Raw genomic sequence first — 23,346 nt, 5'->3', positions numbered from 1 at the left:
CTAGACGTTTCCCCCTCGCTTCATTTCCAGCTGCCTTTTGTTTTCATATGCTCTCTCAGGGGGTCCCAGGGGCTCAGAGCCCTCTCCGTGGCTCTTTTTTACCTGGCCTGCTTTTCCACGTGGTTTGTATGTCCACACAGCCACTGGCTTTCCTGGTGGTTGTTCTCTGGGGCTGACTGCTCAGTGTGAATGGTGTGGGTCCAGCGCGATTTGGTCTGATCTGCCTGCAGAACGCTAGCGTGTGCTCTGGTCTGACCGGGGTGCCGTGCTGCTGCTGCAGGCAGCGTCTGAAATGCTGGCTCCTCGTGGGACAGTTGTGCCTGGAGTCAGCACCGCTGCCAGCTCTTATGCAGCAAGGGTGACAGCAGTCCTAGGGACCTTTATGCATGGCTGATGATCCATTTTTTTCTTTCCCTGCTGAGATTCCCCCTGTCTGTGGTTGTTTTGGGGACAGGGGGAACATTTGCTTTGCTGTTTCTGCCAGACAGGCTGGAATGAGACTGTTTTAGAAACTTGGCGCATATTTTAGTGAGAGGGAAAGATGGGGAGTTGGATAGGAGCGAGTATTTCCTGACAGTGAAAGAGGCAGGAAAAGCGTAGAGTGGTTATTGAAACCTTCCCTGGAGGAAATCCCAGCCCCAGGAGTTTTGGAGGAAGGCAACATCAGAACTCCTGCTCGGGAGCAACCCTCTGCCCCCTCCCCGTACTATTTGATAGATGCTGGCCACTGCCAGCGTCTCTTCTCCCGTTGTGCTCCGAGGCAGCAGCTGCCCAAGCAGGGATGTGGCCCCCCAGGGAGTGGGATGTGTCCTGGGAAGGCATGTCACCTGGAGGGTGCTGGGAGCAGAGCTGGGCCTGTGCCTGGGGCTTGCTGGAAGGAGGGGAGTTTAGCTGAGAGCAAGACAAGAGCTGGTTAGACAGTCGTGAGAGCAGGAGCTGTTGGGCTTGTCCTGGGGCCTGCAGGACGGGCTCTGCAGCTTTTGACACCACAGACTGCTCTCTGCCCTGTCTGTTCCCTCCGCTGAGGCTTTCCTGGAGCTGCTCTGTCCTCCTTGCTCTAGCTGCATCCCTGTTGCTGTGCCCAGTGCCGCTCTGGCAACAAATCTTTCTTCTCCTGCCCTGATGATAATCTGTGGGCTCCATCTGCCCCTCTTTTCCTGATTTCCCCAGTTCTCAGAGTTGGGCGGTGCATGGCTCATACTGTTTCGTCAGTGATGCTGGGAAGTGCCCAGAACCTCTAGAAACAGGGGCTCTGCCTCCTCCTGTCTGGTTGGCAGCTGCTCCCGCTTCCTTGCTACACATGTGGTTGCCCCCACCAACAAGCGGCAGGGCTGCTTCTGCATTTCCCCTGGGCTTTACAGTTTGGTGAGCAGGTATCAGCTCACCAGCTCCTTTCCAGCCCTCATTTCATGGTCCTTCTCACTCTCTTCGTCCTTGCCCGTGGTGGCACATCCTTACTTGTGTTACATTAGACCTCTCATGTCATTACGTGAGTAGGCAACTGGTTTAAGTGCATAGACTGAGGCCTGACTCCTGCCTTGGTGGTCTTGCCTTACTGGGCTGGCTCCAGGCTGACCCACAGCCTCTTCCATCTGGGGCAGATCAAGATGCTGGGCCCTCCGGTCCTCCCCTAACACTAATCCCCCTGCTTTCTAGTGCCTGTGCTTTGCAGGGAACAGGCATGGGACAGACAAGCACAGGAATGAAAGGGTGCATTGGGAAGTCCTTGAAGATGGAAATCGACTTTCCCTTGCTCTTGTGCTCCACCTTTTCTCTGGGAACTCACTCCTTGGCCAAGGAGGGGGAACCACTTTTCATTGAGCTCAGTTGAACTTAGTCTGTTTCTTTCTTTTAGCTAGCCCATTCACCTTGGGAAAGGCCCTGTCCCGTTCCCTGAGCCCTGAAATAGCTAGTTTATGTTAAGAGCTAAAGGCCCAGAGGTAGGTGTGCCTGGGCTGCCCCGAAGCATTGCTACTATAAATAGTTTCTGGGCTTTGAGACTTGCTTAAATTTCTGCCCTGGAAAAGATGCTGAGCCTCCCAGAGGATGACTGGAGGCTGTGCCCAACTCACTCAACTGGACACAGGTTGAAAGTTTGCAGAGGTTTTGTGGAACTCAGAAGGCAGCATGCCGGAGTCTGCTTCAGGGCTCTGGACTCTTAGCCCAACTCCTGGGAGCTGGGAAGATGAAAATCCTACTGGGTCCCACAGCTTGAGGCCAGTAAAATCAAGAGAAGGTCAAAAAAGGAATGACTGATTGCTGTCTCTTTTGATGTAAGAACTGGGAGGAATCCCCTCCTCATTGCAGGACATTTGCCAAAGTTTATCTGAGCTCAAAAGTTGTGCAGTGCGAGTGTGGAGACTGATGTCAGAGACTCAAAGCAGGACTTTCAGCCACCTGGATTTCGCTGCTCAAGAAATCCCTGAGGAATGGGCAAATAGACAAATGACAAATAGATGGAGGCTGGGAGCGTGTTGAGGGGGGATGTTGCTACATGCTTGGCCTCATTCTGTACCCTTTCCTGGGCGCCTGCTGTTAGCCACTGTCAGAGATGAGGTACTGGACCAGACAGGCTTTATGGCTGACTCGTTTGGCCACTGAGATGTTATTACTTGTAAATGTTTTCCTCCCTCCTCAGCCATTTCGTTCTCTGTCTCTCATCCCTCCAGCTGGTGTCTGCAGAGGGGTCACACTCAGATGCTGGGTCGGTCTGTGCTGATAACCAAACAGAGCTGCCACCCTCCATGGAGCGCACAGGAGGAATTGGAGACTCCAGGCCCCCCTCCTTTCAGTAAGTTACCTGATCACACATCCTGGTTTCCTAGGGACCAGTGACTTTGTTCTCAACCAGGATGGGAATACCAGAGACCGGGGTGTCCCTATCTGAATTGGCAGGGATCACAGCCAACTAGAGGGCCTGATGATGGGGCTGGGAGCAGATTTGAAGTGGCGCTCTATCATTTAACAAACAAGAGCACGCTGAAAGCAGTATAGGGTACTTGGCAAAGAGCTGATACAGCTTCCCTAGTCCCTTGCCCTGCATGCATAGATGTGCTGTCATTGTTCCCCACGACGTCTGCTCCTGTTCCTCAGAAGAGGGAGACAGCTGATGGCTGTAGGTGTGCACCTGCCAGCATAGACGTAGAGAGAGCCTGCTTAGGCCATTCCCTGTTGGACGTGTTTGTCCCTTTTATCTCATCACAGTCCTAACACTGGGGGAAGTCGGGAAAATCTGGACAATGAGACAGAGACAGACTCGGTGGTGTCATCGCAGAGGGAACGACCTCGTCGGAAAGATGGACCAGAGCATGGTGAGTGTTGGCATTGTGACCAGAGCTCTGTAGCACGTGGCTGGGGCATGGTGGGAGGGACTAGCCCCAAACATGGGGCAGCTCTGTCTGCTCTGCAGAACCTTTTCAGCTCAGAAGGGCTGTTCAATGGCCTGAGGCTGTAACCTCATCTTGGGGGTAGGAGCTAGCCCCTACGTGGCATCAGAGTTTGGTGGTGTGACCGTTAGGGGCAAAGGAGACTGCTCGCATAGAAACCTCAGGAGTGGGAGAGAGACAGCAGTGCCTCAGTCCTTCCGAGTGAAAAGTGCAGTGGACTGTAGCCTTCCTGTTGCTCCATGCTGCTCCTTGGTCTGCCAAGGCCCAGCTGTAACAGTGTTCCTTGACTTTAGCAGCCTTATTCCTGGTTGGCTCATCAGTCTCTTCCCCATCTTCTAGTGGGGTCAAAGAGGTATCCCACAGGAGATGGATCTCGGAGCCAGCCTGCACCAGATGGGGTTGTCTGATGGCCAGACTCCTTCTGAGAGGTTTACTGTGGGCCCTGATGTGAGGGATTCCCTGTGGCCTGTCTTAAGCACACTGAATCTTCTTGCTTCCTAGCACCTAGGGTGAATGGGACGGTGAAGGGAGAGCGACGCCGAGACCTGGGCGGGTACGAGAGCTCCTCCACACTCATGAGCAGTGAGCTGGAGACCACCAGCTTCTTCGACTCAGATGAGGATGACTCCACCAGCAGGTAGGAGAGCTTAGGGCCTGGAGGAACACTGGCTTCCCCCTGCCTTCCAGCACAGAGAGATGCCAGCACAGAGCACAGTAATTTTGGGTCTGTGTTCAGACCTTGTCTTGAATCTCACCCAGCAGCCCCCTCTGCTATCATCTGTCCCCTGTATGTTCCTCCACTGCTCTGCCCCTGGAGTCCTCTATTCCCTATGCCCTTTTCTGTGGCTCTTGTGCTGCCAGAGCTGCCCCACAGAGACAGAAGAGCTGACTCTTACTTTTGCTTCTAGGTTTAGCAGTTCGACAGAGCAAAGCAGCGCTTCCCGTCTGATGAGGAGGCACAAGCGACGCCGGCGGAAACAGAAGGCTCCACGGATTGAGCGGGTACCCAAGGGCTGGGTATTCTGGGGAGGGCAATGTAGGGCAGAGTGGGCTGCCAGGTGGATCTCTCCAGGGCTGATAGGGATTCAGCTGTGTTTGCAGTGGGAACATTTTTCCTTTGGATAGGTTGACTCTTAAGTGCTGAGACTTCATGAAATCCTATAAACCTTCCTAAGCTAATGTAGCCTTAAGAACTGTGACCACAGACCTTGTCCTGGCTGTGGACAGGTCGTCAGAGCTGTGGCTGATGCTCCCCAGCTCTGCAAAGCTCCCACCCGTAGGCTGGAGCTGGGGATGGTGGCTGTGGTGCCACAGGGGTGACGGGGAGCACATGTGGAGGGAGCTGAGGCTGGGAATGGCACCAAGGCACAGGCAGACATCTTGTGTTTTGTTTGTGTTACAGTCATCATCCTTCAGCAGCATCACAGACTCCACTATGTCCCTGAACATCATCACGGTCACGCTTAACATGGGTGAGTTGAGGCACGACCAGAGCCTGCAGCCCTTGTGGGGTGAGATTGGGTAGTGGAGCAGGGAACTGGGGAAGAGGCAAGGAGAATGCAAGAACGCATGGGGAGGGGTGAAGAGACGGATTCTTTGGGAAAGTAGCTTGTCCTGAAGCACTGCTCTCTCAAGAGTTTTGCTGCATCCTGGGAGGTCTCTCTAGGAGATAAGTGTGCAAGTGACCATGATTAGCACGTGGTTTGTCTGAGATTAGGGCTGCTTGTGCCTCCTGCTTTATGATGGTTTATTTCTTTCTCCTTCCATCCCTACAGAGAAATATAACTTCCTGGGCATTTCCATTGTGGGACAGAGCAATGAGCGTGGAGATGGAGGCATTTACATTGGCTCTATTATGAAGGGCGGTGCTGTGGCAGCTGATGGCAGGATTGAGCCGGGAGACATGCTCTTGCAGGTACTTCACACCCACATACTTCCATTCTTGAGCCTGGGAGAGCAGTAGAGAGAGACCCAGAAGCCTCCTTGCACATTTTGGCAGACTAAACCCAGGAAGCTGCTCTTGGAAGGAGAAGCTGAGTCACTGCTGAGCTGAGTGGGGAGCTCTGCCGCTGGCCACATCTTTGGGATTCACCCCTTTGTGTTGTTTGCAGGTGAATGACATCAACTTTGAAAACATGAGCAATGATGATGCTGTACGGGTGCTGAGGGAGATTGTGCACAAGCCTGGGTAGGTACTCTGGGTTTGCTTCTCAATTCTTTGGGCAGCTGTATGGCATGTGCTTGGGGTCTGCGGTTTGTGTCTTCCAGTCACCTCTTCCAGCAGCTCTGACACTGCAGGAACCCGGAACTTATGTTTCTAATATTGCTTTGGTTCCTGGGTTTTGACACATAAAACAAGAATTGGAGCCAACCCAGCAGTGGTGAACTGGGGGGCCGCATCCCAGCTTTTGGAGATGCTATGTCATCTTTTTGCTTAGCTTGGCTAAGAGGAGGGTTGCAGCTCCTACTGCCTACCGCTTCGTTCTGTCCATGCCACTAGGGAAATACATAGGTGGTGGGGGATGAGAGCACTGTCCTGACTACTTTTCTCCCTCCCCCAGGAGGAGAGATCCTGCATACAGCATCTGCCTTGGGTCTCATGGGGGGTTGTGCCACTGGGCTCCTGTTCTAACTCTTGCCTTTTTGCTGCAGGCCCATCACCCTGACTGTTGCCAAGTGCTGGGACCCCAGCCCCCGAGGCTGCTTCTCATTACCTAGGAGTAAGTGGATAGCTGACCCACCCTTAATGCTTATGCCTAGCCCATGTGAGAGCCCTGCCTTGAGCACTTACTTGGTTGTTGTCTTGTTCCTCTCCTTTGTGTGTGTGTGTGTGTGTGTGTGTGTAATGCCATGTGGCACTGAAATGGGGTTTGATAGGGGTTCAGCTCTCCTGCTAGGGGGCCACAGTATCCTATTCCCAAGCCAAAATGCCCATAAGCCCAGCCCTCCTTCCCACATCACGCTGGGGACGCGTTTCACTGGGGCAGGGGGGTCACTTGCTCAGAGCGCCAGAGGACAGAGAAACACCCCCCTCAGCCATAGGGGGATCTCTCCCTCTGCACCTCTCCTGCTGACCCTCCCTCTCTTCTTTCTCTCCCAGTTGCTCCCCAGCGGATCTGGGCTGGGCCAGACTCTCCATGCTCCGATCCGGGTGAGTCCCGGCAGATGCTGGGGATGGAATGGGCTATGCTGAGTCCCCGTCCCCCCCCCAGAGCTGGATTTGATGAGGGGATGATTTCTGATAGCTACTGACTGACCTTCTCTTCACTGCAGGTGAGCCCATCCGGCCAATCGACCCGGCAGCCTGGGTGTCCCACACAGCAGCGATGACCGGCACCTACCCAGCGTACGGTATGAGTCCATCCATGAGCACAATCACTTCCACCAGCTCCTCCATCACCAGCTCCATCCCAGAGACCGAACGTAAGTCCTCGTGCCTCTGCGCTCCCCGCACTGCACGGCTTCCTCACCTGCACTGTGCCCTAACGGGAGCAATACATCTGTGTGGGGAAAGTTTGCCAAGCTGAGGGACACGAGAGAGAGCGAGAGCAAGAGCTCTCACCAGGCAGGTGCATGGATCAGCAGGAGTTCTAACTGGGTGAATTAGTGCCACATTTCCTGGTCTCTACCTAAGGAGAGTAGAAGAGCCTGGACACAATCCAGGAGCTGTGGCAGGTGTGGAGGAGAGGCTCAGGGAGCAGTCTGGAGTTCCCAGCTGAGAGTGCAGGGCCAGAGGGGAGTAGGTTTGCCCTGGAACAAGGTGTGCTCAGACAGCAGATAGGGCAGGATGGAGGAGGCTTTTAGGAGCAAGGAGCCTTGCAGTGGAGCTGGGACCTGCTGAGCTGAGCAGAGGACTGTTTCTGAAGGTTTTGGGTGATTCTAGTAAATAGCACCCAGAAACAATTGTCTAGAGAGCTCTGAGCTGGAGCAAGAGGCCAGGAGTTTGCTGTAACTTTGTGAGGAGCAGTGAAATCCCTTGCTGAACCATGTGGGCTGAGATGGCAGCTTTTGGATCTCAGTTGCTTGGGTCTGGGTGGAAGGAGATTTTAGTTTGTGTTAGTGCAAGAGGAAACAGCTCACATGCAAGGAATAACATCAGAAGGCTGGAATGGAGGTTAGGCCAGCATGCATCCCAGGGCCGTCTGCGATGTATTGTTCCCTGGCCCATTCCTCCTGTGTGTGATGCTTTCATGTGGCCCTGTGGTCTCTTCTGTCCCCTCTCATCTCTGCTTCCCTTCCCTCTCTCCACACCACAGGCCTCGATGACTTTCACCTGTCCATCCACAGTGATATGGCCACCATTGTCAAAGCCATGGCCTCACCAGAGTCAGGCCTGGAGGTGCGTGACCGCATGTGGCTGAAGATCACCATCCCCAATGCCTTCATTGGTAAGAGTCTGTGCTGCCTCCAGCAAAGGCAGGGAGTGGGGAACAGGTGGCCTATTTCCCAAGCAAATGCTCATAAAGGGAGCATCTCTGTCAGTGTAAAAGAACTGTTGACCAGGCTAGGGCCACAAACTGAACCCTTGGCTGTGCAGTCCCTTTTCATCTTTGGGCCTACTTTGCTTTGACTCGTCTGGCGCACTCTGCTTCACGGGCTGCTGTCCTCTCTCTTGCTGCATTTAACCCTGATGTTTTGTGGCAGGTTCGGATGTGGTGGATTGGCTGTATCACCACGTGGAGGGCTTCACAGACCGTCGTGAATCCCGCAAGTATGCCAGCAATCTGCTGAAGGCTGGCTACATCCGACATACCGTGAACAAGATCACCTTCTCGGAACAGTGTTACTACATCTTCGGGGACCTCTGCGGCAGTATGGCACTTAGCTCTGGGCTTGGCATGGGTGGGAGGGAGAGGATGGTAGGGCAGAGCCCTGCTAACAGCTGGGGACATAGCCACAGCCACTGCTGTCAGGCTTGGCCCCTTGTTCTACAGACCTCTTTAGAGAGCGATGAAAAAATCCCGGCTCCCTTGTCATGCTTGCTGGGTCTGCGCATTCGGGAGCATTGCTGACACTGTCACGTGCCACACAGTCTTTCCCCCTGGGCAGCCAAAGCAAAGTCTTAGCCTTTTCTGACTGTGTTTGACTCTAGGCCCTGAGCTTTCACTGCTGGCAAGGGAGTGGTGCTCTGACAACTGGGTTCTGCTCAGATGAGAAGGACGGGGGAGACGAATTGGCAAGGCAAGCTCTAGCTCTGATGTGGTCCTTTCCCTCTGTGCTTGTTTCTGTCTCAGTGACAGCTCCGAGTCACGCAGCCTGGCTGCTGTCCAGGCAGGAAGCACAGATGGCTGTACCGCTTAACAGGGAGGGTGCCGGCTTCTCTCATCTCCTGTGTACCCCGTTATTGCCTAGCAACAAGGGTGGACATGAAGCTGCTTCATCACGCGTGGCTGTCTTTCCACTTGGATTAACCACTGTTCTCTATTTTCCTGCAGACATGGCTAACCTGTCTCTTCATGATCATGATGGCTCCAGTGGTGCCTCCGATCAGGACACTTTGGCTCCACTCCCACACCCAGGAGCTGCACCCTGGCCTATGGCTTTCCCATATCAGTATCCACCACCTCATCCATACAACCCCCACCCCGGCTTCCCTGACCCAGGCTACAGCTATGGAGGGGGCAGTGCAGGCAGCCAGCACAGTGAAGGTGAGTAAAAGGGATCCAAATGTGCCTGCAGAGCTGGAGAGTTGCCCTGTTCACTAGGGGGAAGGAGCAGGAACAAGCTGGTCCCTTAGGCAAGGCCTTGTGCATGGGCGAGCCAAATGAAAGCCATCATTTAGATGAATCCCACAAGTGTTATGGGATTAGAGTTGAAAGGAGACTGAGACCATGGACTGTGCAGGCTGGTGGCTGTGCTGCAGTGTGTTGTAGTCCTGTCTTGGTGGTGGGTGGAGGGACCTTTCTTGGCTTTTCTGATGTGTCGCTAAACCTTGCCATGTGCGTTTGGCAGGGAGCCGGAGCAGTGGTTCCAATCGCAGTGGCAGCGAGAGGAGGAAGGAGAGAGAGAAGACTGGGGAGTCCAAGTCAGGTGGCAGCGGGAGCGAGTCGGACCACACCACCCGGAGCAGCATGCGGCGTGAGCGCGCGGCCAGCGAGCGCTCGGTGCCTGCCAGCCAGCACAGCCAGCGCAGCCAGCACTCCCTGGCTCACAGTATCCGCAGCCACCACAGCCAACAGTCGTACGGGCCGCCCGGCCTCCCCCCTCTCTTCAGCCCCCCCATGTTGCTGATGCCTCCACCACCTTCAGCCATGGGGCCCCCCGGGGCACCGCCGGGCCGTGACCTGGCCTCTGTGCCCCCAGAACTGACAGCCAGTAGACAGTCCTTCCGAATGGCCATGGGCAACCCCAGTGAGTTCTTTGTGGATGTAATGTGAAGCGCCCGTCCCCTGTCTGTCTGCTGCCCCTCCTTCCCCCTTCCATCCCCGTCGTTTGTCTCCTAGGACCAGCCCCAGCTTCACCCCTTGTTTTTATGGGTCTTTTTTTTTTTGGTCTTGATAACTAAAAGAAAAAAAGGGAAAAAAATAAATGGAACTAAACCTTGATTCTAATCCCTCCTCGAGCAGGGTGGAGGGGCCTGGCAGGCCCGCTGAGCCCTGCCAGCCCAGCCCGCCACCAGACTTGTGTATTGCCAATGGTAATTCCCTCCTGCCCTCCTCTCTAACCCCATTAATCCGCATCCATCCCAGCGCCCTGTGCTGCTTGCCCGTGTGTCGCTGCTGCCGCGGTCCTTCCGCCCTAAACATCTCTTCTTTCTTTTCACCCTTTTGTGTTTCTTCTATCAAGCAGCAAAGAATTACGGGGTGTTTGACTTTCTCTGAGCCTGCCGCCCGCAGGGGGGAGAGCTGGAGCGTGGCGTGGCCCGACAGGAGGACACGGAGCTCCAAGGGCGCTGGGCACGCATGGCGCTGAAGATGTCTTCTTTTCTCCCCCTAGCGGAAGACACCCTGCCCTTTCCACAGCACTGAGAGGGGAGCAGGGCCCAGCTCTGGCCTTATATGTGTTTAAATCCAAGCAAGTGTAATTGCCTTTTGGCTAATGCATGAATGTTCCAGGGCTTCAGTGCCTCTGGGGAGTGGAGAGACGGTGCCACTTCCCCTTTGCCTCCCTCCCCTTGCCCCCCTTGGGCCAGATCTGAGCCTGGCACTGCCCCATGGCAGAACCCTCCTTCCCGCTGCCCTGGCAGCGAGGCTTGAGATTGGGTCTCTTCCTCCTGCATCCGGTCCTGACTGGTGCTGGGTGCCTAAACACGCATGGTCCAGGCCCTGCAGCTGCCCTGGGGGTGTGCGGTGCGCGGGGGGGTGAATGTAAGGGCAGAGCTCCGCTCGCTCTGCCAAAGGGAGCCCGGAGGCCCACGCCATGCCCTTGGCGCTCGCCCTGCTCTTTGCCCTCCTGCCTAGCACACCCTGCTGCCTGTCTCCTGCGTAGGGGCTGGCCCTCCCCTGGGGCCCGCGTCCGCAGCTGGGGCCTTCCCCCTCCTGCTCTGCCACGCTGCCGCTCAGCGCTGTGACATGTCCCAAGGTCAATGCTGATGTGTGGGTGGCCTGAACAGAGCTGGAGGGTGAGGGAGGGACACTTTGGTCCGCTTTCGTGCTTTTGGGGAAAGTGGAGGTCTCCTGTATTTGCTGGCCTGCCTTCCCCTCTGCCCCGCGGGATGAGCTCTGCCGGCCTGTCCGGGGGAGGGAAGGGGCTCTGGGCCCAGGAAGCTGCAGCCCTGGGCCTGCCCCGCTCCGGCCTGGATGCGAACGGCTCCCTGAGGAGACACAAACTCTTCTGCGAATTAAGGCTGCAGCCCGGGACTGCGGGGTTGGGTGCAGGGCCCCGGGCTCCGTGCCCACAGGATTGCAATGGCAGTTGAGTCCATTTGCTGTGATGCTCCCTGCTGTTTTTTTTTCCTTCCTCTTTGGGGCCCGCGGAGCCTTTCTTCCCCTCTCCAAGAGTGGAGGGGGAAGGAGATGTGCCTTGGGTGTGTGTGTGTGGGGGGGGGGGGGGGCAGCCCCTTTCCCGGTGCCCGGGGCTGAGCACGGTACAGTACAGATGCGCTCGACCCTGCTCCCATTGGTGCTGGCGCCCTGGCGCCCTCTCCTACTGCTGACCATGGCTTTCTCTGCAACAGTGTTGGCTCCTTTGGCCTTTCTTAAGTTTGAAGTTTTTGTATTTTGGAGATGAAATGTATTTTGCTCCTCTGGGGTCTGCGTTGTGCCTGCGCCCCCCTCTGCCAGCCCCTCTGTGCCACCAGTTCATCTCCCTGTGACTCCCTAAAACCTCTCCTCTCCCCGTGCCTGCTGGTGCCGGTTTGCCCAGTGCCCAGTCTCTGCCACCTTCCTGTCCCCTGATCTTGGTGCTGGCAAGCTGCCACCTGTCCCCTCTCTCCTGCCTCTTGTAATGCCACCCAGCAGCCCCCCGACCACCGCTCACTGCCCTGCCCTGCCCGCTGGGTTTTATAAAAACAAAACCAGTCTCCTTGTTTTTATTTATAAACATAGTTTTATTGGACTCCTGCCTTGCGTTGTTTTTTTTTTTCCAGCCCCCTCTTCATTTCTGTCCTCCTGTGTTTCGCGTGGCAGCAAGCTCTGGGCATCAAGGGGCATCCTGGGCCTGAGCCTCTGTTTTCTGATTGACTCTTCCTGGGGTATCGAGATGTGCCGTGACCTATCCTACATCTGTCCCAGCCTCCCGCGGCTGCTTGCCGGTACAAGGGCTGAGCGAGCACAGGAGTTAAAAGATGAAAAATTACTCTTTGGGCCTCCAAGGAAGAGAGTTGGGCAGTGCATGCACAGTGGGGGAGAAAACCAGTGGGACCTGGGCAGGTCTGGAAGTGGGCTCAGACTGGCTGCTTTGCGCTGCATCACTTCACCGGGGGCATGGAGAAGGGGAGAGCACTTGGAGAGGGCGAGGTGCCGCGGGGGTGCCCACACGCCCAGCCCCGTGAGCCAGGGCATGAGGGGCAGCTGAGGACGGTGGGCTAGGGGCCCTGTCTGCACAGGCCACGCCGGGGGGAGGGAAGGCCCCGCGCTTCGAGCCACCCCCCCCGGGTCGAGGGGCTGCCGCCGGGCCCGCACAGCCCCACGCGTGGACATCCCCGCTCTGTGCCTCCCGGAACTACAACTCCCAGCTCACACCGCACCGCAGGACTACAACTCCCAGCACGCACCGCGCCGCTGGACCACAGCTCCCAGCAGGCTCCGCGCGGGTACCCCGCCAGGTGGCCCGGCGGGATGCGGCGCCCCACCTCCCCGGGCTGGCGCATGCGCCGCGGCGGCGGGGCGCGGGCGGGGCATGCGCCGCGACGGCTCTGCAGTGATAGGGGGGGCGCGGAGGGAAGGGGGGGCGGCGGCCGCCATCTTGGGTGCTGGGCAGCGAGCGGCGGCGGCGGCGGGCGCGGCGGCAGGTGAGGTACCGCCGTGCGGTTATTCCCCCTGCGCGCCGGGGGTGTGTGGCCCGGTTCTCCCCTGAGGCGGCTTCCGAGGGCGGTGGGACTCGCCCCTCCCCTGGGACCGAGCCGTCGCGGGTGGCGGCTCCCCCAGCGCCCCGGGGGCGGGGGTCTGCGGGCCTCCCCCGGCGGGCGCGGCGCTGACAGGCTTGGGGGGTCCTGTCAGGGTGAGGCCCCCCGGCGGCCGCCCCCGAGGGGTTCCTGGGCCGCCCCGGGATTCCGCGCGGAGGCGGCGGGGCGGTGAGGGGGGAGCGGGCTCTCCCAGGAGGGCTACTCAGCCCGCTGCGGGCGGGTGCTGGGCCTCCTCCGGGGTGGCCCCCGGCCTCGCTGCTGGCTGGAGCTGGCCCCGCTCTGGCATCCGCTCGCGCGTTGCTTTCGGGGACGGGGGTTATTAGCCACCTGTGTTAATTAACGCTCCATCCGGAACGCCCGTCGTGGCGGCTCCGTGTCCGCGGTGCTGCTGGACACCGGCGAGGGTGGGGACGGAGGCGAGACTTGAGCGGCCTAGGGCGCTGGGGGAAAGTCTGTACCTCTGTGCTGGGTCACCCCGAGCAAAGGTCTTGCAGTTGGATCAGGCAGGAACTTCCCCTAAAATGACTTATCTGTGCTACTGATAGGAACGTGAATTAGCCAGGTCGTGGATTGCACCCTCTAGCTTCCTCTCTGGAAAACCTGCTGAGGCAGAATGTAGCTCTGCTGATGCTAAACCGTGCTTGTTCTGAGGCTTGAGATGGGCCCTCATCCAACAGCTCTTCTAAATGCATTTCCACTTCCTTTCATCCCTGGTCTAGGTTTTTTGGAGTCTGTAAAGCTACAGGAAATGCAGCCTCTGTTTATCTTGCAACGTAGTCAACTCCTCACTAGGAAATGAATCTTGTTTGATCGAGCCTCCTTTCTGTGAGCTGTAAGGTTCGATGATCTGTTTTTTTCCTTGCTTTAGTATGATGAAGCTGCTATCAAGTTTTAGCCTCAGGCTGCCAAAATCTGAGCCTGGAACTTTCCCAGATAGGTGAGCCTGGACTGTGGCTCAGCAAGTCTAGATATTATGGATTTCTAATTGAATATAGATTGATGTAGGGGTGTTTTGTTAGGGAATGTTTCCTTGAATGCTATGAGAGCTGTAGTTACTATTCTATTTGGTAGTAAATGCTAGACTTGTCCCTGTCAATTTTGCTTGCAGGGACAGTATCGCATCTGGTGAGACGCTGCCAAACTGCCTACTTCCATATTTTCCCTGTCAGAAGGAAAGCATCACTTCTCTTCTGTTGGGAATGCCATGTTACTGACATCTAGTGACAAGGTTACCTGGCATTCTGTAGGCTGCAAACTGGCCGTCTCTCTCTCCAAGAAGAGAGACCATTTCAGATATCTCTTGAAGGGTATTACGGCCAAATTCTCACGTCCAAGACAGCACCTCTCTAGCTTTTTAAGAATTGAGTCTGGAGGCCGTGAAGGGTTGCATCTTGAGTTCTTTGAAATACAGATGACTGGAAATGCACTCTGCCGATTGGATGAGTGTCTCATCTTTTTAACAAAATGTGAATGATCACTGAACAAAACATGCTTTGTATAGAAACTTCCTTTGACTGTAGTTAAACTTTTCTTGGCTTTACCACTTCTTGATGCAGGGATGAGACAAGACTCCCTTGTGCAACACAGTGTCTTGCACCAGTGTTCTGAGCTTATATTTCTGAAGACCATTAGTGTATGTTAAGTATGTTCTTAGAGTTAACTGAAGGGCAGACAGAAGTACAGCCCAGTGTGCCAAAATATAATAGGTCTGTATAGTACAGTCTACTTTTTTTTCCTGTAGTAGATGACTTACAGAATCACAGAATGGTTAAGGTTGGAAGGGACCTCTGAAGATCATCTAATCCAACCCCCTCCCCCGCTCAAGCAGGGTTGCCTAGAACATGTTGCCCAGGATTGTGTCCAGATGGGTTTTGAGTATCTCCAGGGATTGAGGCTCCACAACCTCTCTGGGCAACCTGCTCCAGTGCTCAGTCACCCTCACAGCAAAGAAGTTTTTCCTTACTTTCAGACAGAACTTCCCGTGTTTCAGTTTGGGCCCATTGTCTCTTGCCTCACTGGGCGCCAGTGAGAAGAGCCTGGCCCCATCCTCTTTACACCCTCCCTTCAGATATTTATACATATTGATAAGATCCCCCCCTCAGCCTTCTCTTCTCCAGGCTAAACAGTCCCAGCTCTCTCAGCCTTCCCTCATATGAGAGATGCTCCAGTCCCTTCATCATCTTAGTAGCCCTCTGCTGGACTCACTCCAGGAGCTCTATGTCTCTCTTGTGTTGGGGAGCCCAGAACTGGACACAGTACTCCAGAGGTGGCCCCACCAGGGCTGAGTAGAGGGGCAGGATCATCTCCCTTGACCTGCTGGCAATGCTCTTCCTAATGCAGCCCAGGATACCATTGGCCTTGGCACAAGAGCACACTGCTGACTCATGGTCAACTTGCTGTCCACCAGGACCCCAGGTCCGTCTCCACAGAGCTGCTTTCCAGCAGAGTCAAAAGTTACTAGCCGGCCATATTTTATTTTGATCTCAGCAGGAGGTTGGCAGCTTGGCTGAAAGCTTGCAGGCTGAGGCATAGGGTGTGAAATGCAGTTATCTGTTCCAAAGTCACAGTAGAGAGAAGTACTGCCAAGTCGGGGCACCTAGGCCATCAGTGATCTGCAGAATACAAGCTCTTATTCAAACTGCAGTTTGTGTCTGCAACCTTTTCTGTTGGAACATGAGTAAAATGCAAGGCACTGTTCAGAGCTCTAGCTCAAGAGTGAGCAGTCTAGCAGTTGCTTCAGACTGAATTTAGAAGTGCCTTAGAACAAAACTAGGATAAGGTTGGGCTCATTGTAAGGTGGAGAGATATGTAAAAGCTGTTTCTCTGATGCTTTACAGGAAGAAGGGAACTTGCCATCTTCCCCTGCGTCAGTGTTTATCTCTTGTTATCCGCTAGGCTGGCTGTGTGCAGTACGTCACACAGAAGTAGACTGTAGGAGGAGAGCCTGGTAAGAGTTGAATGTGCTTCTCTTCTGCCCACTGGTTGTGGGGATTTATGGGATTGGGTTTAAAATAGGAACAGTTTCTCTGAAACCGATGGGTTTATCTTGGTAGCTGTTTAGCTCATGGTGTGCCTCTTAATTAAATTATGCTGCCTGTCTTCAACAGGATGAAGTGATTGCAGCTACTCTTGTTTAAAACCAACTGCAGTCCATGGCCTCCTGGAGAGTGGCTAATGCAGCCCTCTAAGCAAAGCTTAGGGCTTGGATTAGCTGGTGGCGTGATGACAGCATTGTAAGCCTTAAGCCTTTTGATTCAATAATGGTTAATGCTAGCCTGAAAAGACTAGTTTACTAAAATAACTCTAGCTTGTCAGAGCAGCCTGACTAATCCTGCTCTCTTCAACTGTTGTCACTTTTCCAAGATCATACTGGCTTCTGGAATGCAGAAATTGTTACAGTTGGTGACTTAGCCCTCAGTCCCCGGAGGCAGAGGGGCAGTACTTTTCCTGGTTTCCTCCTGGATGAGAACTCAAGCAGCTAATGTACCTTGAACTGCTTAGTTGGATAAGCTCATTAATGCACAGAAGTCTTACTTACTGTTAAGTCTGAGTTCAAACTTTCTTTTAATAGACTACTAAATAGGTTGGTTGCTTTACACCAGCTTATTAACTGACTTGTGATTGTTGTTTCCTAGATGGGCTGTGTAGATTAGAGAAATAAGTATTCTAGCTTTCATTCAAGCAAAGTGATGTCTGCTGTGGAAAGCTTCTAGCCCCTTAATGGGAGCAACAAAACTGAGGATAGCTGGGCCTGGTGGTCACTGCACATCATCTTGTATTTATTCACCTCCTCTACGTGATGGCAAAGAAACTGGATGAAGCTAGCAACTTGTCTCACGGTGGGGCTGTCACCTAAATGCCTTTGTCAGCAGATGAGCTGAAGTCCCTTTGGTTCTGTTTGTAAAGCTTCAGTTGCCTGCTCTGTCAATAGCTGAGTGGAAGGGTAACTGGGCAGACCATGTAGCACACTTATTTTGACCACCTGTAGTGCTAGACTCCTACTCTGGAGAGGTATTTCTGTAGTAAGAGCAACATCTGCACACCTGCCTCTGTATAATATTGTTTGTCCGAAAGGCACAGTTGAAGATGCACTCTGCACCACCATACCAGTGCTTCCCAAATCCTGAGACTATTGGTGCTAGATAGTAATGTGAAACTAGTTATATTGTTAGGGGTGGTAGAAGAACTCCTGTCTCTGCTGTCAAGGTTGTTCTCGAGCACTTAGTCTAGAGGTGCTGTGTTATCACTGTGCCTCAGAGGAGGGAACACAGAGGTTTTGCTAAACAGACCTGGCACAATAGCAGGCAGACTAGGCTCAGGATTTCAGCCCTTCTTCTCTTGCTGAAGGGGAGCTCTGAGAAATGAGCCTGTGAGGATATGGACAAATTTGCTCTTTCCCAAGGCAAAAATACCAACAGACACTCAAAGTTTATGGTGGCGGCAGTAACATTAGGCTGTAGGCACATTGCTAATGACATGTTCCTTCCAGACAGTACCTCATTATTTTGGGGCTAGAACAAGTGTCTTGTGCCTGGATGAGAAGCTGTTGTTACTGCAGGCATGTTGCCTTATACCCCCATAGAAAACTAATTCATTATTTTTCCCGAGCAGTGAATTAGGGCAGATACTTTTTTGATCATTTTCAGAGGTTGGGGGGAAGAGTATTGTGCTCAGCTGTGCAGATACAGTTAGCAAAGCAGACACAGTTAGGAAAGCAGACAACTGTTTTCTAAAGTCTGTGTGGTATAAGTTGAAACTACCACTGTTCCTGCTGGTGCAGGGTAGGAGTAATGGTCTACGTGGTGTCACTTAAAAGACTTTGGGATATTGGACATCAGTGTAGAAAGTCACTTGTTTGAATGTCTGTATACATCTGGGACTTAGAGTTTGACTTTTCCTTTATACCCTAACCAAAAGACCAGTTCAGCACTAAAGTGGTGTTTTGTTACTGGTGTGATGCTAGTCCTCTGAAGTGGAGAGAGTATGGGAGGCTAAAGCACAAGACAAGAGCTGGACAGTCCATCCTTTTCACGTGGTGCTTCTGGAAGAGTTGCTGCAGATATTGAAGCTTCATCTCGGCCCTTGGAGAGACAGCAGCTCAGCCTGTGTGTTCTTTGCCAAAGCCTGTCTTCCAGTGGGAAGAGGGAACAAGCTATGATTGACGGTCCCCTTCTTACATCTGTGTTGCTTAGCCTGAGAAAGCTCCATGCTGTATATTGTTCACTTTTTTTTTTACAGCTATTCTAGGTCAAAATCCAAGAAGAGGCAATGGAGTTGAGCTGGGCTTCTTTGCTTACTACAGGAGGGAATAACTGAAACTCTGCTAAATGCAGGGTTAGTGATGGACTGTCTTGCTAGGCAGCCCCAGCTCTGCTGCTTGTTGCATCCTGGAAGATGTGAAGCTACTGACAGTGCAGCAACAGGAGACTGCTGCACTGAGCGGGTGCTTCTGACTGCCCACTCGCATTCCAGATGTGTGGTACAGTGTGGATCCCTAAGGGCAAAATCTGGCAGCTTTCAAAGAAAAACCTGGGATTAGGTCAGACCTTATAAATGGAGCATTTCATGTCTACATTAGGATCAGCATACAAAAGCTGTTTTTGATACTATGCTTTTACTGCATCTCTGACTTTCTTGTGTGCCAGTTACTGTAGGTCTAGCTAATCCTGCTGCTTGTCAGTTATGTAACTGCTGAAATGCATTCAAATCTGCACCCCAGCATTTTCTTCTCGTACATGCTCTCCTCTGTCTGTCTTAAGACTGTAACTTTGCAATGGTCCCTTTAAAGGTGTATTTTAATGCTGTGCTTTTCACTTGAGTGTTTCAGTTCAGCCCTTCATCACATCCTGGAAAGGCATTTTAATGTAGCCTTAGCTCCTAGTGGGTTTAGAGGCATCTCTCGGTATGTGGTCTGTCCATGATGTCATTCAGGATACTCTTGCTTCCTTTTTATGGGTTGAAATAACAGTAACAGAGTGTAAGTACTCTATAGCAGAATAGGAAGCCTACTGACCAGAAGCATTTGTAGGAGCAGCATTTGGGTGTTCAGTGTCACTGCTACCCCAGTAGAAAACTGTTTGAAGAACTGAGGGTCTGTTACGAGAGGATGACTGTTCCTAAATTAAGAGGATTAGTTACTAACTGGTGCTAATTCCATATTTATTATGGATCTTCTTTGAACCTTAGCTAGAATAAATCCATCCATACTATAGGTAGAAAGTAAGGCTATAGCTAGCAGTGCAGAATGGGTTACCATATGTTCAAGCTTGCGAAACAGAAGGAGCTGAGTTGCAAAGCTCCAAAAAGGCAGTCGATGGACCATTCACCCGAAGGCTCCAGCTAGACTCACCTTGGTTTCCAGTCACTTAATAATAAACAATGGAAGCAGCTTCAGGCTCCTCTCTAACTGTATCTTGCAGTGAGCTATTAGCCTGAGGAAGCTCAAAAACAGTGTAGGGCAAGCTCCCTAGAAAAGGCTGATTGTGGCAAGGAGCAGAATGAGTCATTGAAAGCCGATTGAGCAATACTGTTACTGGGAAGCTTTCTGAGTCATGTTGCTTATGCACAGCCAGCAGATGAACCCATCTCCTGTGGTAGATTTCTTATTCTGGGCCTTCTGATTCCAACAGCTGTGAGTCACTGAATGTCGGTCTCAAATTAATCAGAGCTATGTTCCTGCAGTTCTTAACCACTGCAAGCACGAGGGTGCGTTTTATTTTTCAAAGCTGATCTGAAAAGAGAAGAAAACTTCATTATTACAAAAGATATGGAAGATCATACTGTCTGAACTGCACCACTTAAACCTCATTCTAGTTGCAGTGTAACCTTGAAATAGTTGAAATAAGTGAGTGTGAAACTTGTACTGAAACACAAAGGAGATGGTCAAAACAAAGCAGGCTTATTTTCACTCCCTTAGACAATGGCTCTCCTTGAAGCATTTTAAAGAGCCATTCTGTTTTGCTAAGCTTTAAGCAACTTTCTCTTGCATGCTTTCCTTTGTGTAGCTTTCTTATCATCTGTTCATATATCCTTGGGCTAGTCATTCCACCTCTTGTTTCCCATCTGTGGGAACATGCTCTCATTAGGATGACCACACTCCCTGCCCCACTGGAGAGTTACTTCCATCAGCTAATCTTATGTCTGGGAGGGGCATAATGCTGGGCTTGATCAGAAGACTGGAATGTTGTATGTCTTCCCTGAACTTCCCACCACAGACGCCCTTGGTTCCTGTGAGCTGGGTGAAAGTGTGGCTTTGTTGCACAAAACCCAGTTTGCTGTGAGTTGAGTTGATGTTGATGCTTTTGCCCTTTGGAACTTTCCAAGATGTTGGACTGAAGAAGTCAAACAAAGTGGGGAAGCCTGGTTATAATTGCATGTATTGTGTGCAGTTGAGATCTCTCATTCCCGATGCCATTAGATGGGACTGCAGCAAGAGGTTTATAGCGTGTATCTCTGAACTGCCAAGGAGAGTTGACATATGGCTGATACAGTTGGGTCAATCATCTAAAACTATTTTCTGCGTTCACTGTCTCTAGTCTCTGTGGCTTTGCTCAGTGCCCGGGAAACACACAACTCAGTTTGTTTCGGACAGTTGGTGAGGTACATTGCACTTAAATGTAAATTCGGATTTAATCTGAGGAGCCGTACAGTCTCAGGTTTGGCAGACTTGAGGAAAGCCATAACTGGAATGGAGGTAAGCTGTATTATATGTGAAATGATGCTAGTGGATATCTTTCAGGTATGTTTAGGCTTGTAGACTGCAATTGTGAAACACTGGCAGAATGCTCCTGATTCTTTGGCAATATCTGTAGTAAGTAAAACTTGCTGAGTTTTACTGGGTAGGTGGGTGGGGGGAGAGGGCAATTCTAGCTTCACCTGTAAAATAGTCATCTTGAAGATCTAATTCAGTGAAATTCAGGAGCTGTGATGGGTCAGGAAACTGCTAGCTTCTTGCTGAGTGGTGGTAAAAAAAAAGTAGTTCCAATATTGAGAAACATTAGGAAAAGAGATCAAAACCAAAATGCATGACTATATCATTGTCTGTATGATGTGTTACTTGCATCTTGAATAATTTATGCAGTTTTGGGCTCTTTCCAGAAGGAAAAAGTTCAGAGGAAGGCACCAGGAGAGACCAAAGTGTGAGTAAGGTGGTAATGCTCCAACTGGGGAAGGACACAACTAATGAGACAAAATATCTAAAATTCTGAATGGCCTAGAGAGTATGAAGGCTAGTTCTTCACTGCCTCTTCCTCTATATGAACTAGAGGCCATTAAACAAGGCTGGTGGAGGAAGGAAAACGCTGGCTTAAAACGGAGGAGGTGGTTCTTCATACAGTGGATTATAAAGCTTTAGGGCTTCTGCTATGGGATGTTGCTGATGCACAGGTTCAAGAGGAGACTGGGCAAATTCTTTAAAGAGATCCATTGGGAGTTCTTAAGCTATTGTAGGGAGATCATGGGAAGTATTTTTCTTGACTTGCTCTTGCTCTTATCTGACTGTCCCTTCATTGCCAGTGTCGGAGACAGGATACTGGGCTAATAGATCTGCAGTATGAACCATTATGGCTCTTAACCTAGTAGTTTCATTTGTGCAGTTAGCTCCTAACTGTTTATGGACAGTTTGAACCCTAAACTCAGCTCCTAGTGTATTTGTATAAGGGAGGAGCATTCCACTTCATACTAATAAAGAAATTTTTAGGTGAAAAGCACTTGGATCATGCTTTATCTACTGTTCTGACATGCTTTGACTGATGTATAAGCAAGCAGTTGACTGCATTGCCTAGTACTGTAATGTAATTAAAAAATGCTGATATTCTTGTCCATAACTGAAGTGAAGCTATTGTGGAGTGTGTTCTAACTTAACTTGCAGGAAAGCTTAGCCTTGTCGTTTCAGTCAACATGTGATATCGAGACCTTCTTAAGAGAAGACTTCTAAGCTCCAACAAGAGTTTTGATGAAGTCTTCTACCGGTTTTATAGTAGGGTAATATATATTCAAATCAAGTTTTTTCAGAAAGCAGTTGGCTTGTCTTGTATATGATGTGTGTCTGACCTTGTTGCTCATCAAAGCAGATGTTTTCTGTATGCTAAAAATAGTAGAATAAATAACTTAAGCAGCATTAAAACCCAAGAGGGAGTGTGGCTTTTTTTGAGTAGGGTATGCTTTCTAGGAATCTTCTGGAAAGGGTTTGTAGGATTTGTATGATCCAGCTTTGACCAGTTGCATAAGCTTCCAGGAAATTCTTTATTCTATAGAATGTGAGTCTTAAAGAAGATACAAGAACTACTTTTAGTAGCAGTAATCTGTATCTGAATGTGGAAATTGGCACTGTAGCTGTCCGAAAAGACATCATTGTCTCTTATCTGGGATGAAAAAATACTAATTAGGAAAGAATTTCCTAAAGCAGGCAACAAGCTGCATTTACTGTCTTAATTGTTCTCAATTTCAAATGTCTGCTGAATGGCTGAACTTCAGCATCTGCTGGACTTGCTGGGCAACTGTATTCAAATAGATGCTTTTCATATTTTGGCTTCTGGCCTTGCTGTGCACACTGCCTATTTCTGGCCTCCTACATCCCTGTTAGGGCAGTATCTGTTTCCTGTGAGCAGTCATGGGACTGTGATAATCCCAATTCCTTAGATTTGAGAACCTAGTTTTATTCTGTTGACCAAACGGATTGTCGTCTTCTGGTGCAGGGATGTTGGCCTTGCTGCCCTCTGTGCTGTGCAGTCTCATTCCCCGTGTGGAACAGTGAAAAGCTTTGTAAGGCTTTTCTCATTGTGTAATTATGTGGGTGTCTCAATGTGTGCTGCCTCTGAGTTAATTAGTTTGGTTGCTGTATGGGAGTACAAGAGTTTTCATGGCAGTGCCATGTAATATTCATGTCCTGAAGCTACTAAGTGCCTTCAGTGGGAATGTAAGTAGTAATTCTAGGTGAGGTTTCAGAGCTTTGCAATACTGAGGCAGAGGTATCAAAGAGCTGAACTGCCACCAGCATGCTGAAGTCTGAGTCTATATTCTACTGCTGCAGAAGATGGTCTTAAAACATATTTGAAAACCTCTCCCATGCTAAATGGAGTTTCAGGCCATCAGAAATGTTGATGGGTGCCACATGCAGCCTCTAGCAGGTGACAAAAGGCAGCCTGTTGTTCTCAGTTGGCCAGTGACACTCAACAGTAGAGTGTGGGAGTAAAAGCCAGGAAGCTCACTATTAAGCAGCAAGAAACAGACAGATAAGCAGTTTTCTCAAGATTTTGACGTAGAGGTTGACTTTTTGATTTTTAGTAAGCAGGAGAAGCCATCTGGTAGCTGAAGATCCATAGAAGAGAAGTATGTGTAATGATATGCTCTGAGGACTCCCTAGGTGTAGCCAATGAATGTTGCTCCTTGTATAAAGGCTTATTTTTTTTGTTTTTCTGAAATTAAAAGTAGTGGCTGCACTGTAAGAATCTTGTT

At 51.4% G+C, this 23,346-nt stretch overlaps 2 protein-coding genes across 3 annotated transcripts in view; both read left to right on the top strand.

Moving 5' to 3' along the window:
- The window catches only part of DVL3 (dishevelled segment polarity protein 3), a 34,895-nt gene extending 23,013 nt beyond the window's left edge, over positions 1 to 11,882 (top strand). Inside the window, exons 3-17 of one of the 2 annotated variants that reach the window (XM_064516713.1) lie at positions 2,670 to 2,791; positions 3,205 to 3,311; positions 3,888 to 4,023; positions 4,295 to 4,388; positions 4,789 to 4,858; positions 5,162 to 5,301; positions 5,498 to 5,574; positions 6,039 to 6,106; positions 6,487 to 6,537; positions 6,660 to 6,809; positions 7,643 to 7,774; positions 8,031 to 8,198; positions 8,822 to 9,034; positions 9,339 to 9,737; positions 10,176 to 11,882. In XM_064516713.1, coding sequence (XP_064372783.1) covers positions 2,670 to 2,791; positions 3,205 to 3,311; positions 3,888 to 4,023; positions 4,295 to 4,388; positions 4,789 to 4,858; positions 5,162 to 5,301; positions 5,498 to 5,574; positions 6,039 to 6,106; positions 6,487 to 6,537; positions 6,660 to 6,809; positions 7,643 to 7,774; positions 8,031 to 8,198; positions 8,822 to 9,034; positions 9,339 to 9,737; positions 10,176 to 10,207 — 1,959 coding nt within the window. In that variant the 3' untranslated portion in view covers positions 10,208 to 11,882. The remainder of the gene's footprint in view (positions 1 to 2,669; positions 2,792 to 3,204; positions 3,312 to 3,887; positions 4,024 to 4,294; positions 4,389 to 4,788; positions 4,859 to 5,161; positions 5,302 to 5,497; positions 5,575 to 6,038; positions 6,107 to 6,486; positions 6,538 to 6,659; positions 6,810 to 7,642; positions 7,775 to 8,030; positions 8,199 to 8,821; positions 9,035 to 9,338; positions 9,738 to 10,175) is intronic. The other variant, XM_064516714.1, reaches the window with a different exon arrangement.
- Positions 11,883 to 12,627: 745 nt separating this feature from the next.
- The window catches only part of AP2M1 (adaptor related protein complex 2 subunit mu 1), a 31,657-nt gene continuing 20,938 nt past the window's right edge, over positions 12,628 to 23,346 (top strand). Inside the window, exon 1 of the mRNA XM_026094794.2 lies at positions 12,628 to 12,777. The gene's annotated coding sequence lies outside the window, so the exon portion shown is untranslated. The remainder of the gene's footprint in view (positions 12,778 to 23,346) is intronic.

The sequence above is a fragment of the Dromaius novaehollandiae genome, chromosome 9 (genome assembly GCF_036370855.1).
Source record: "Dromaius novaehollandiae isolate bDroNov1 chromosome 9, bDroNov1.hap1, whole genome shotgun sequence".
NCBI lineage: Eukaryota > Metazoa > Chordata > Aves > Casuariiformes > Dromaiidae > Dromaius > Dromaius novaehollandiae.
This window is presented reverse-complemented; position numbering and strand designations above follow the sequence as displayed.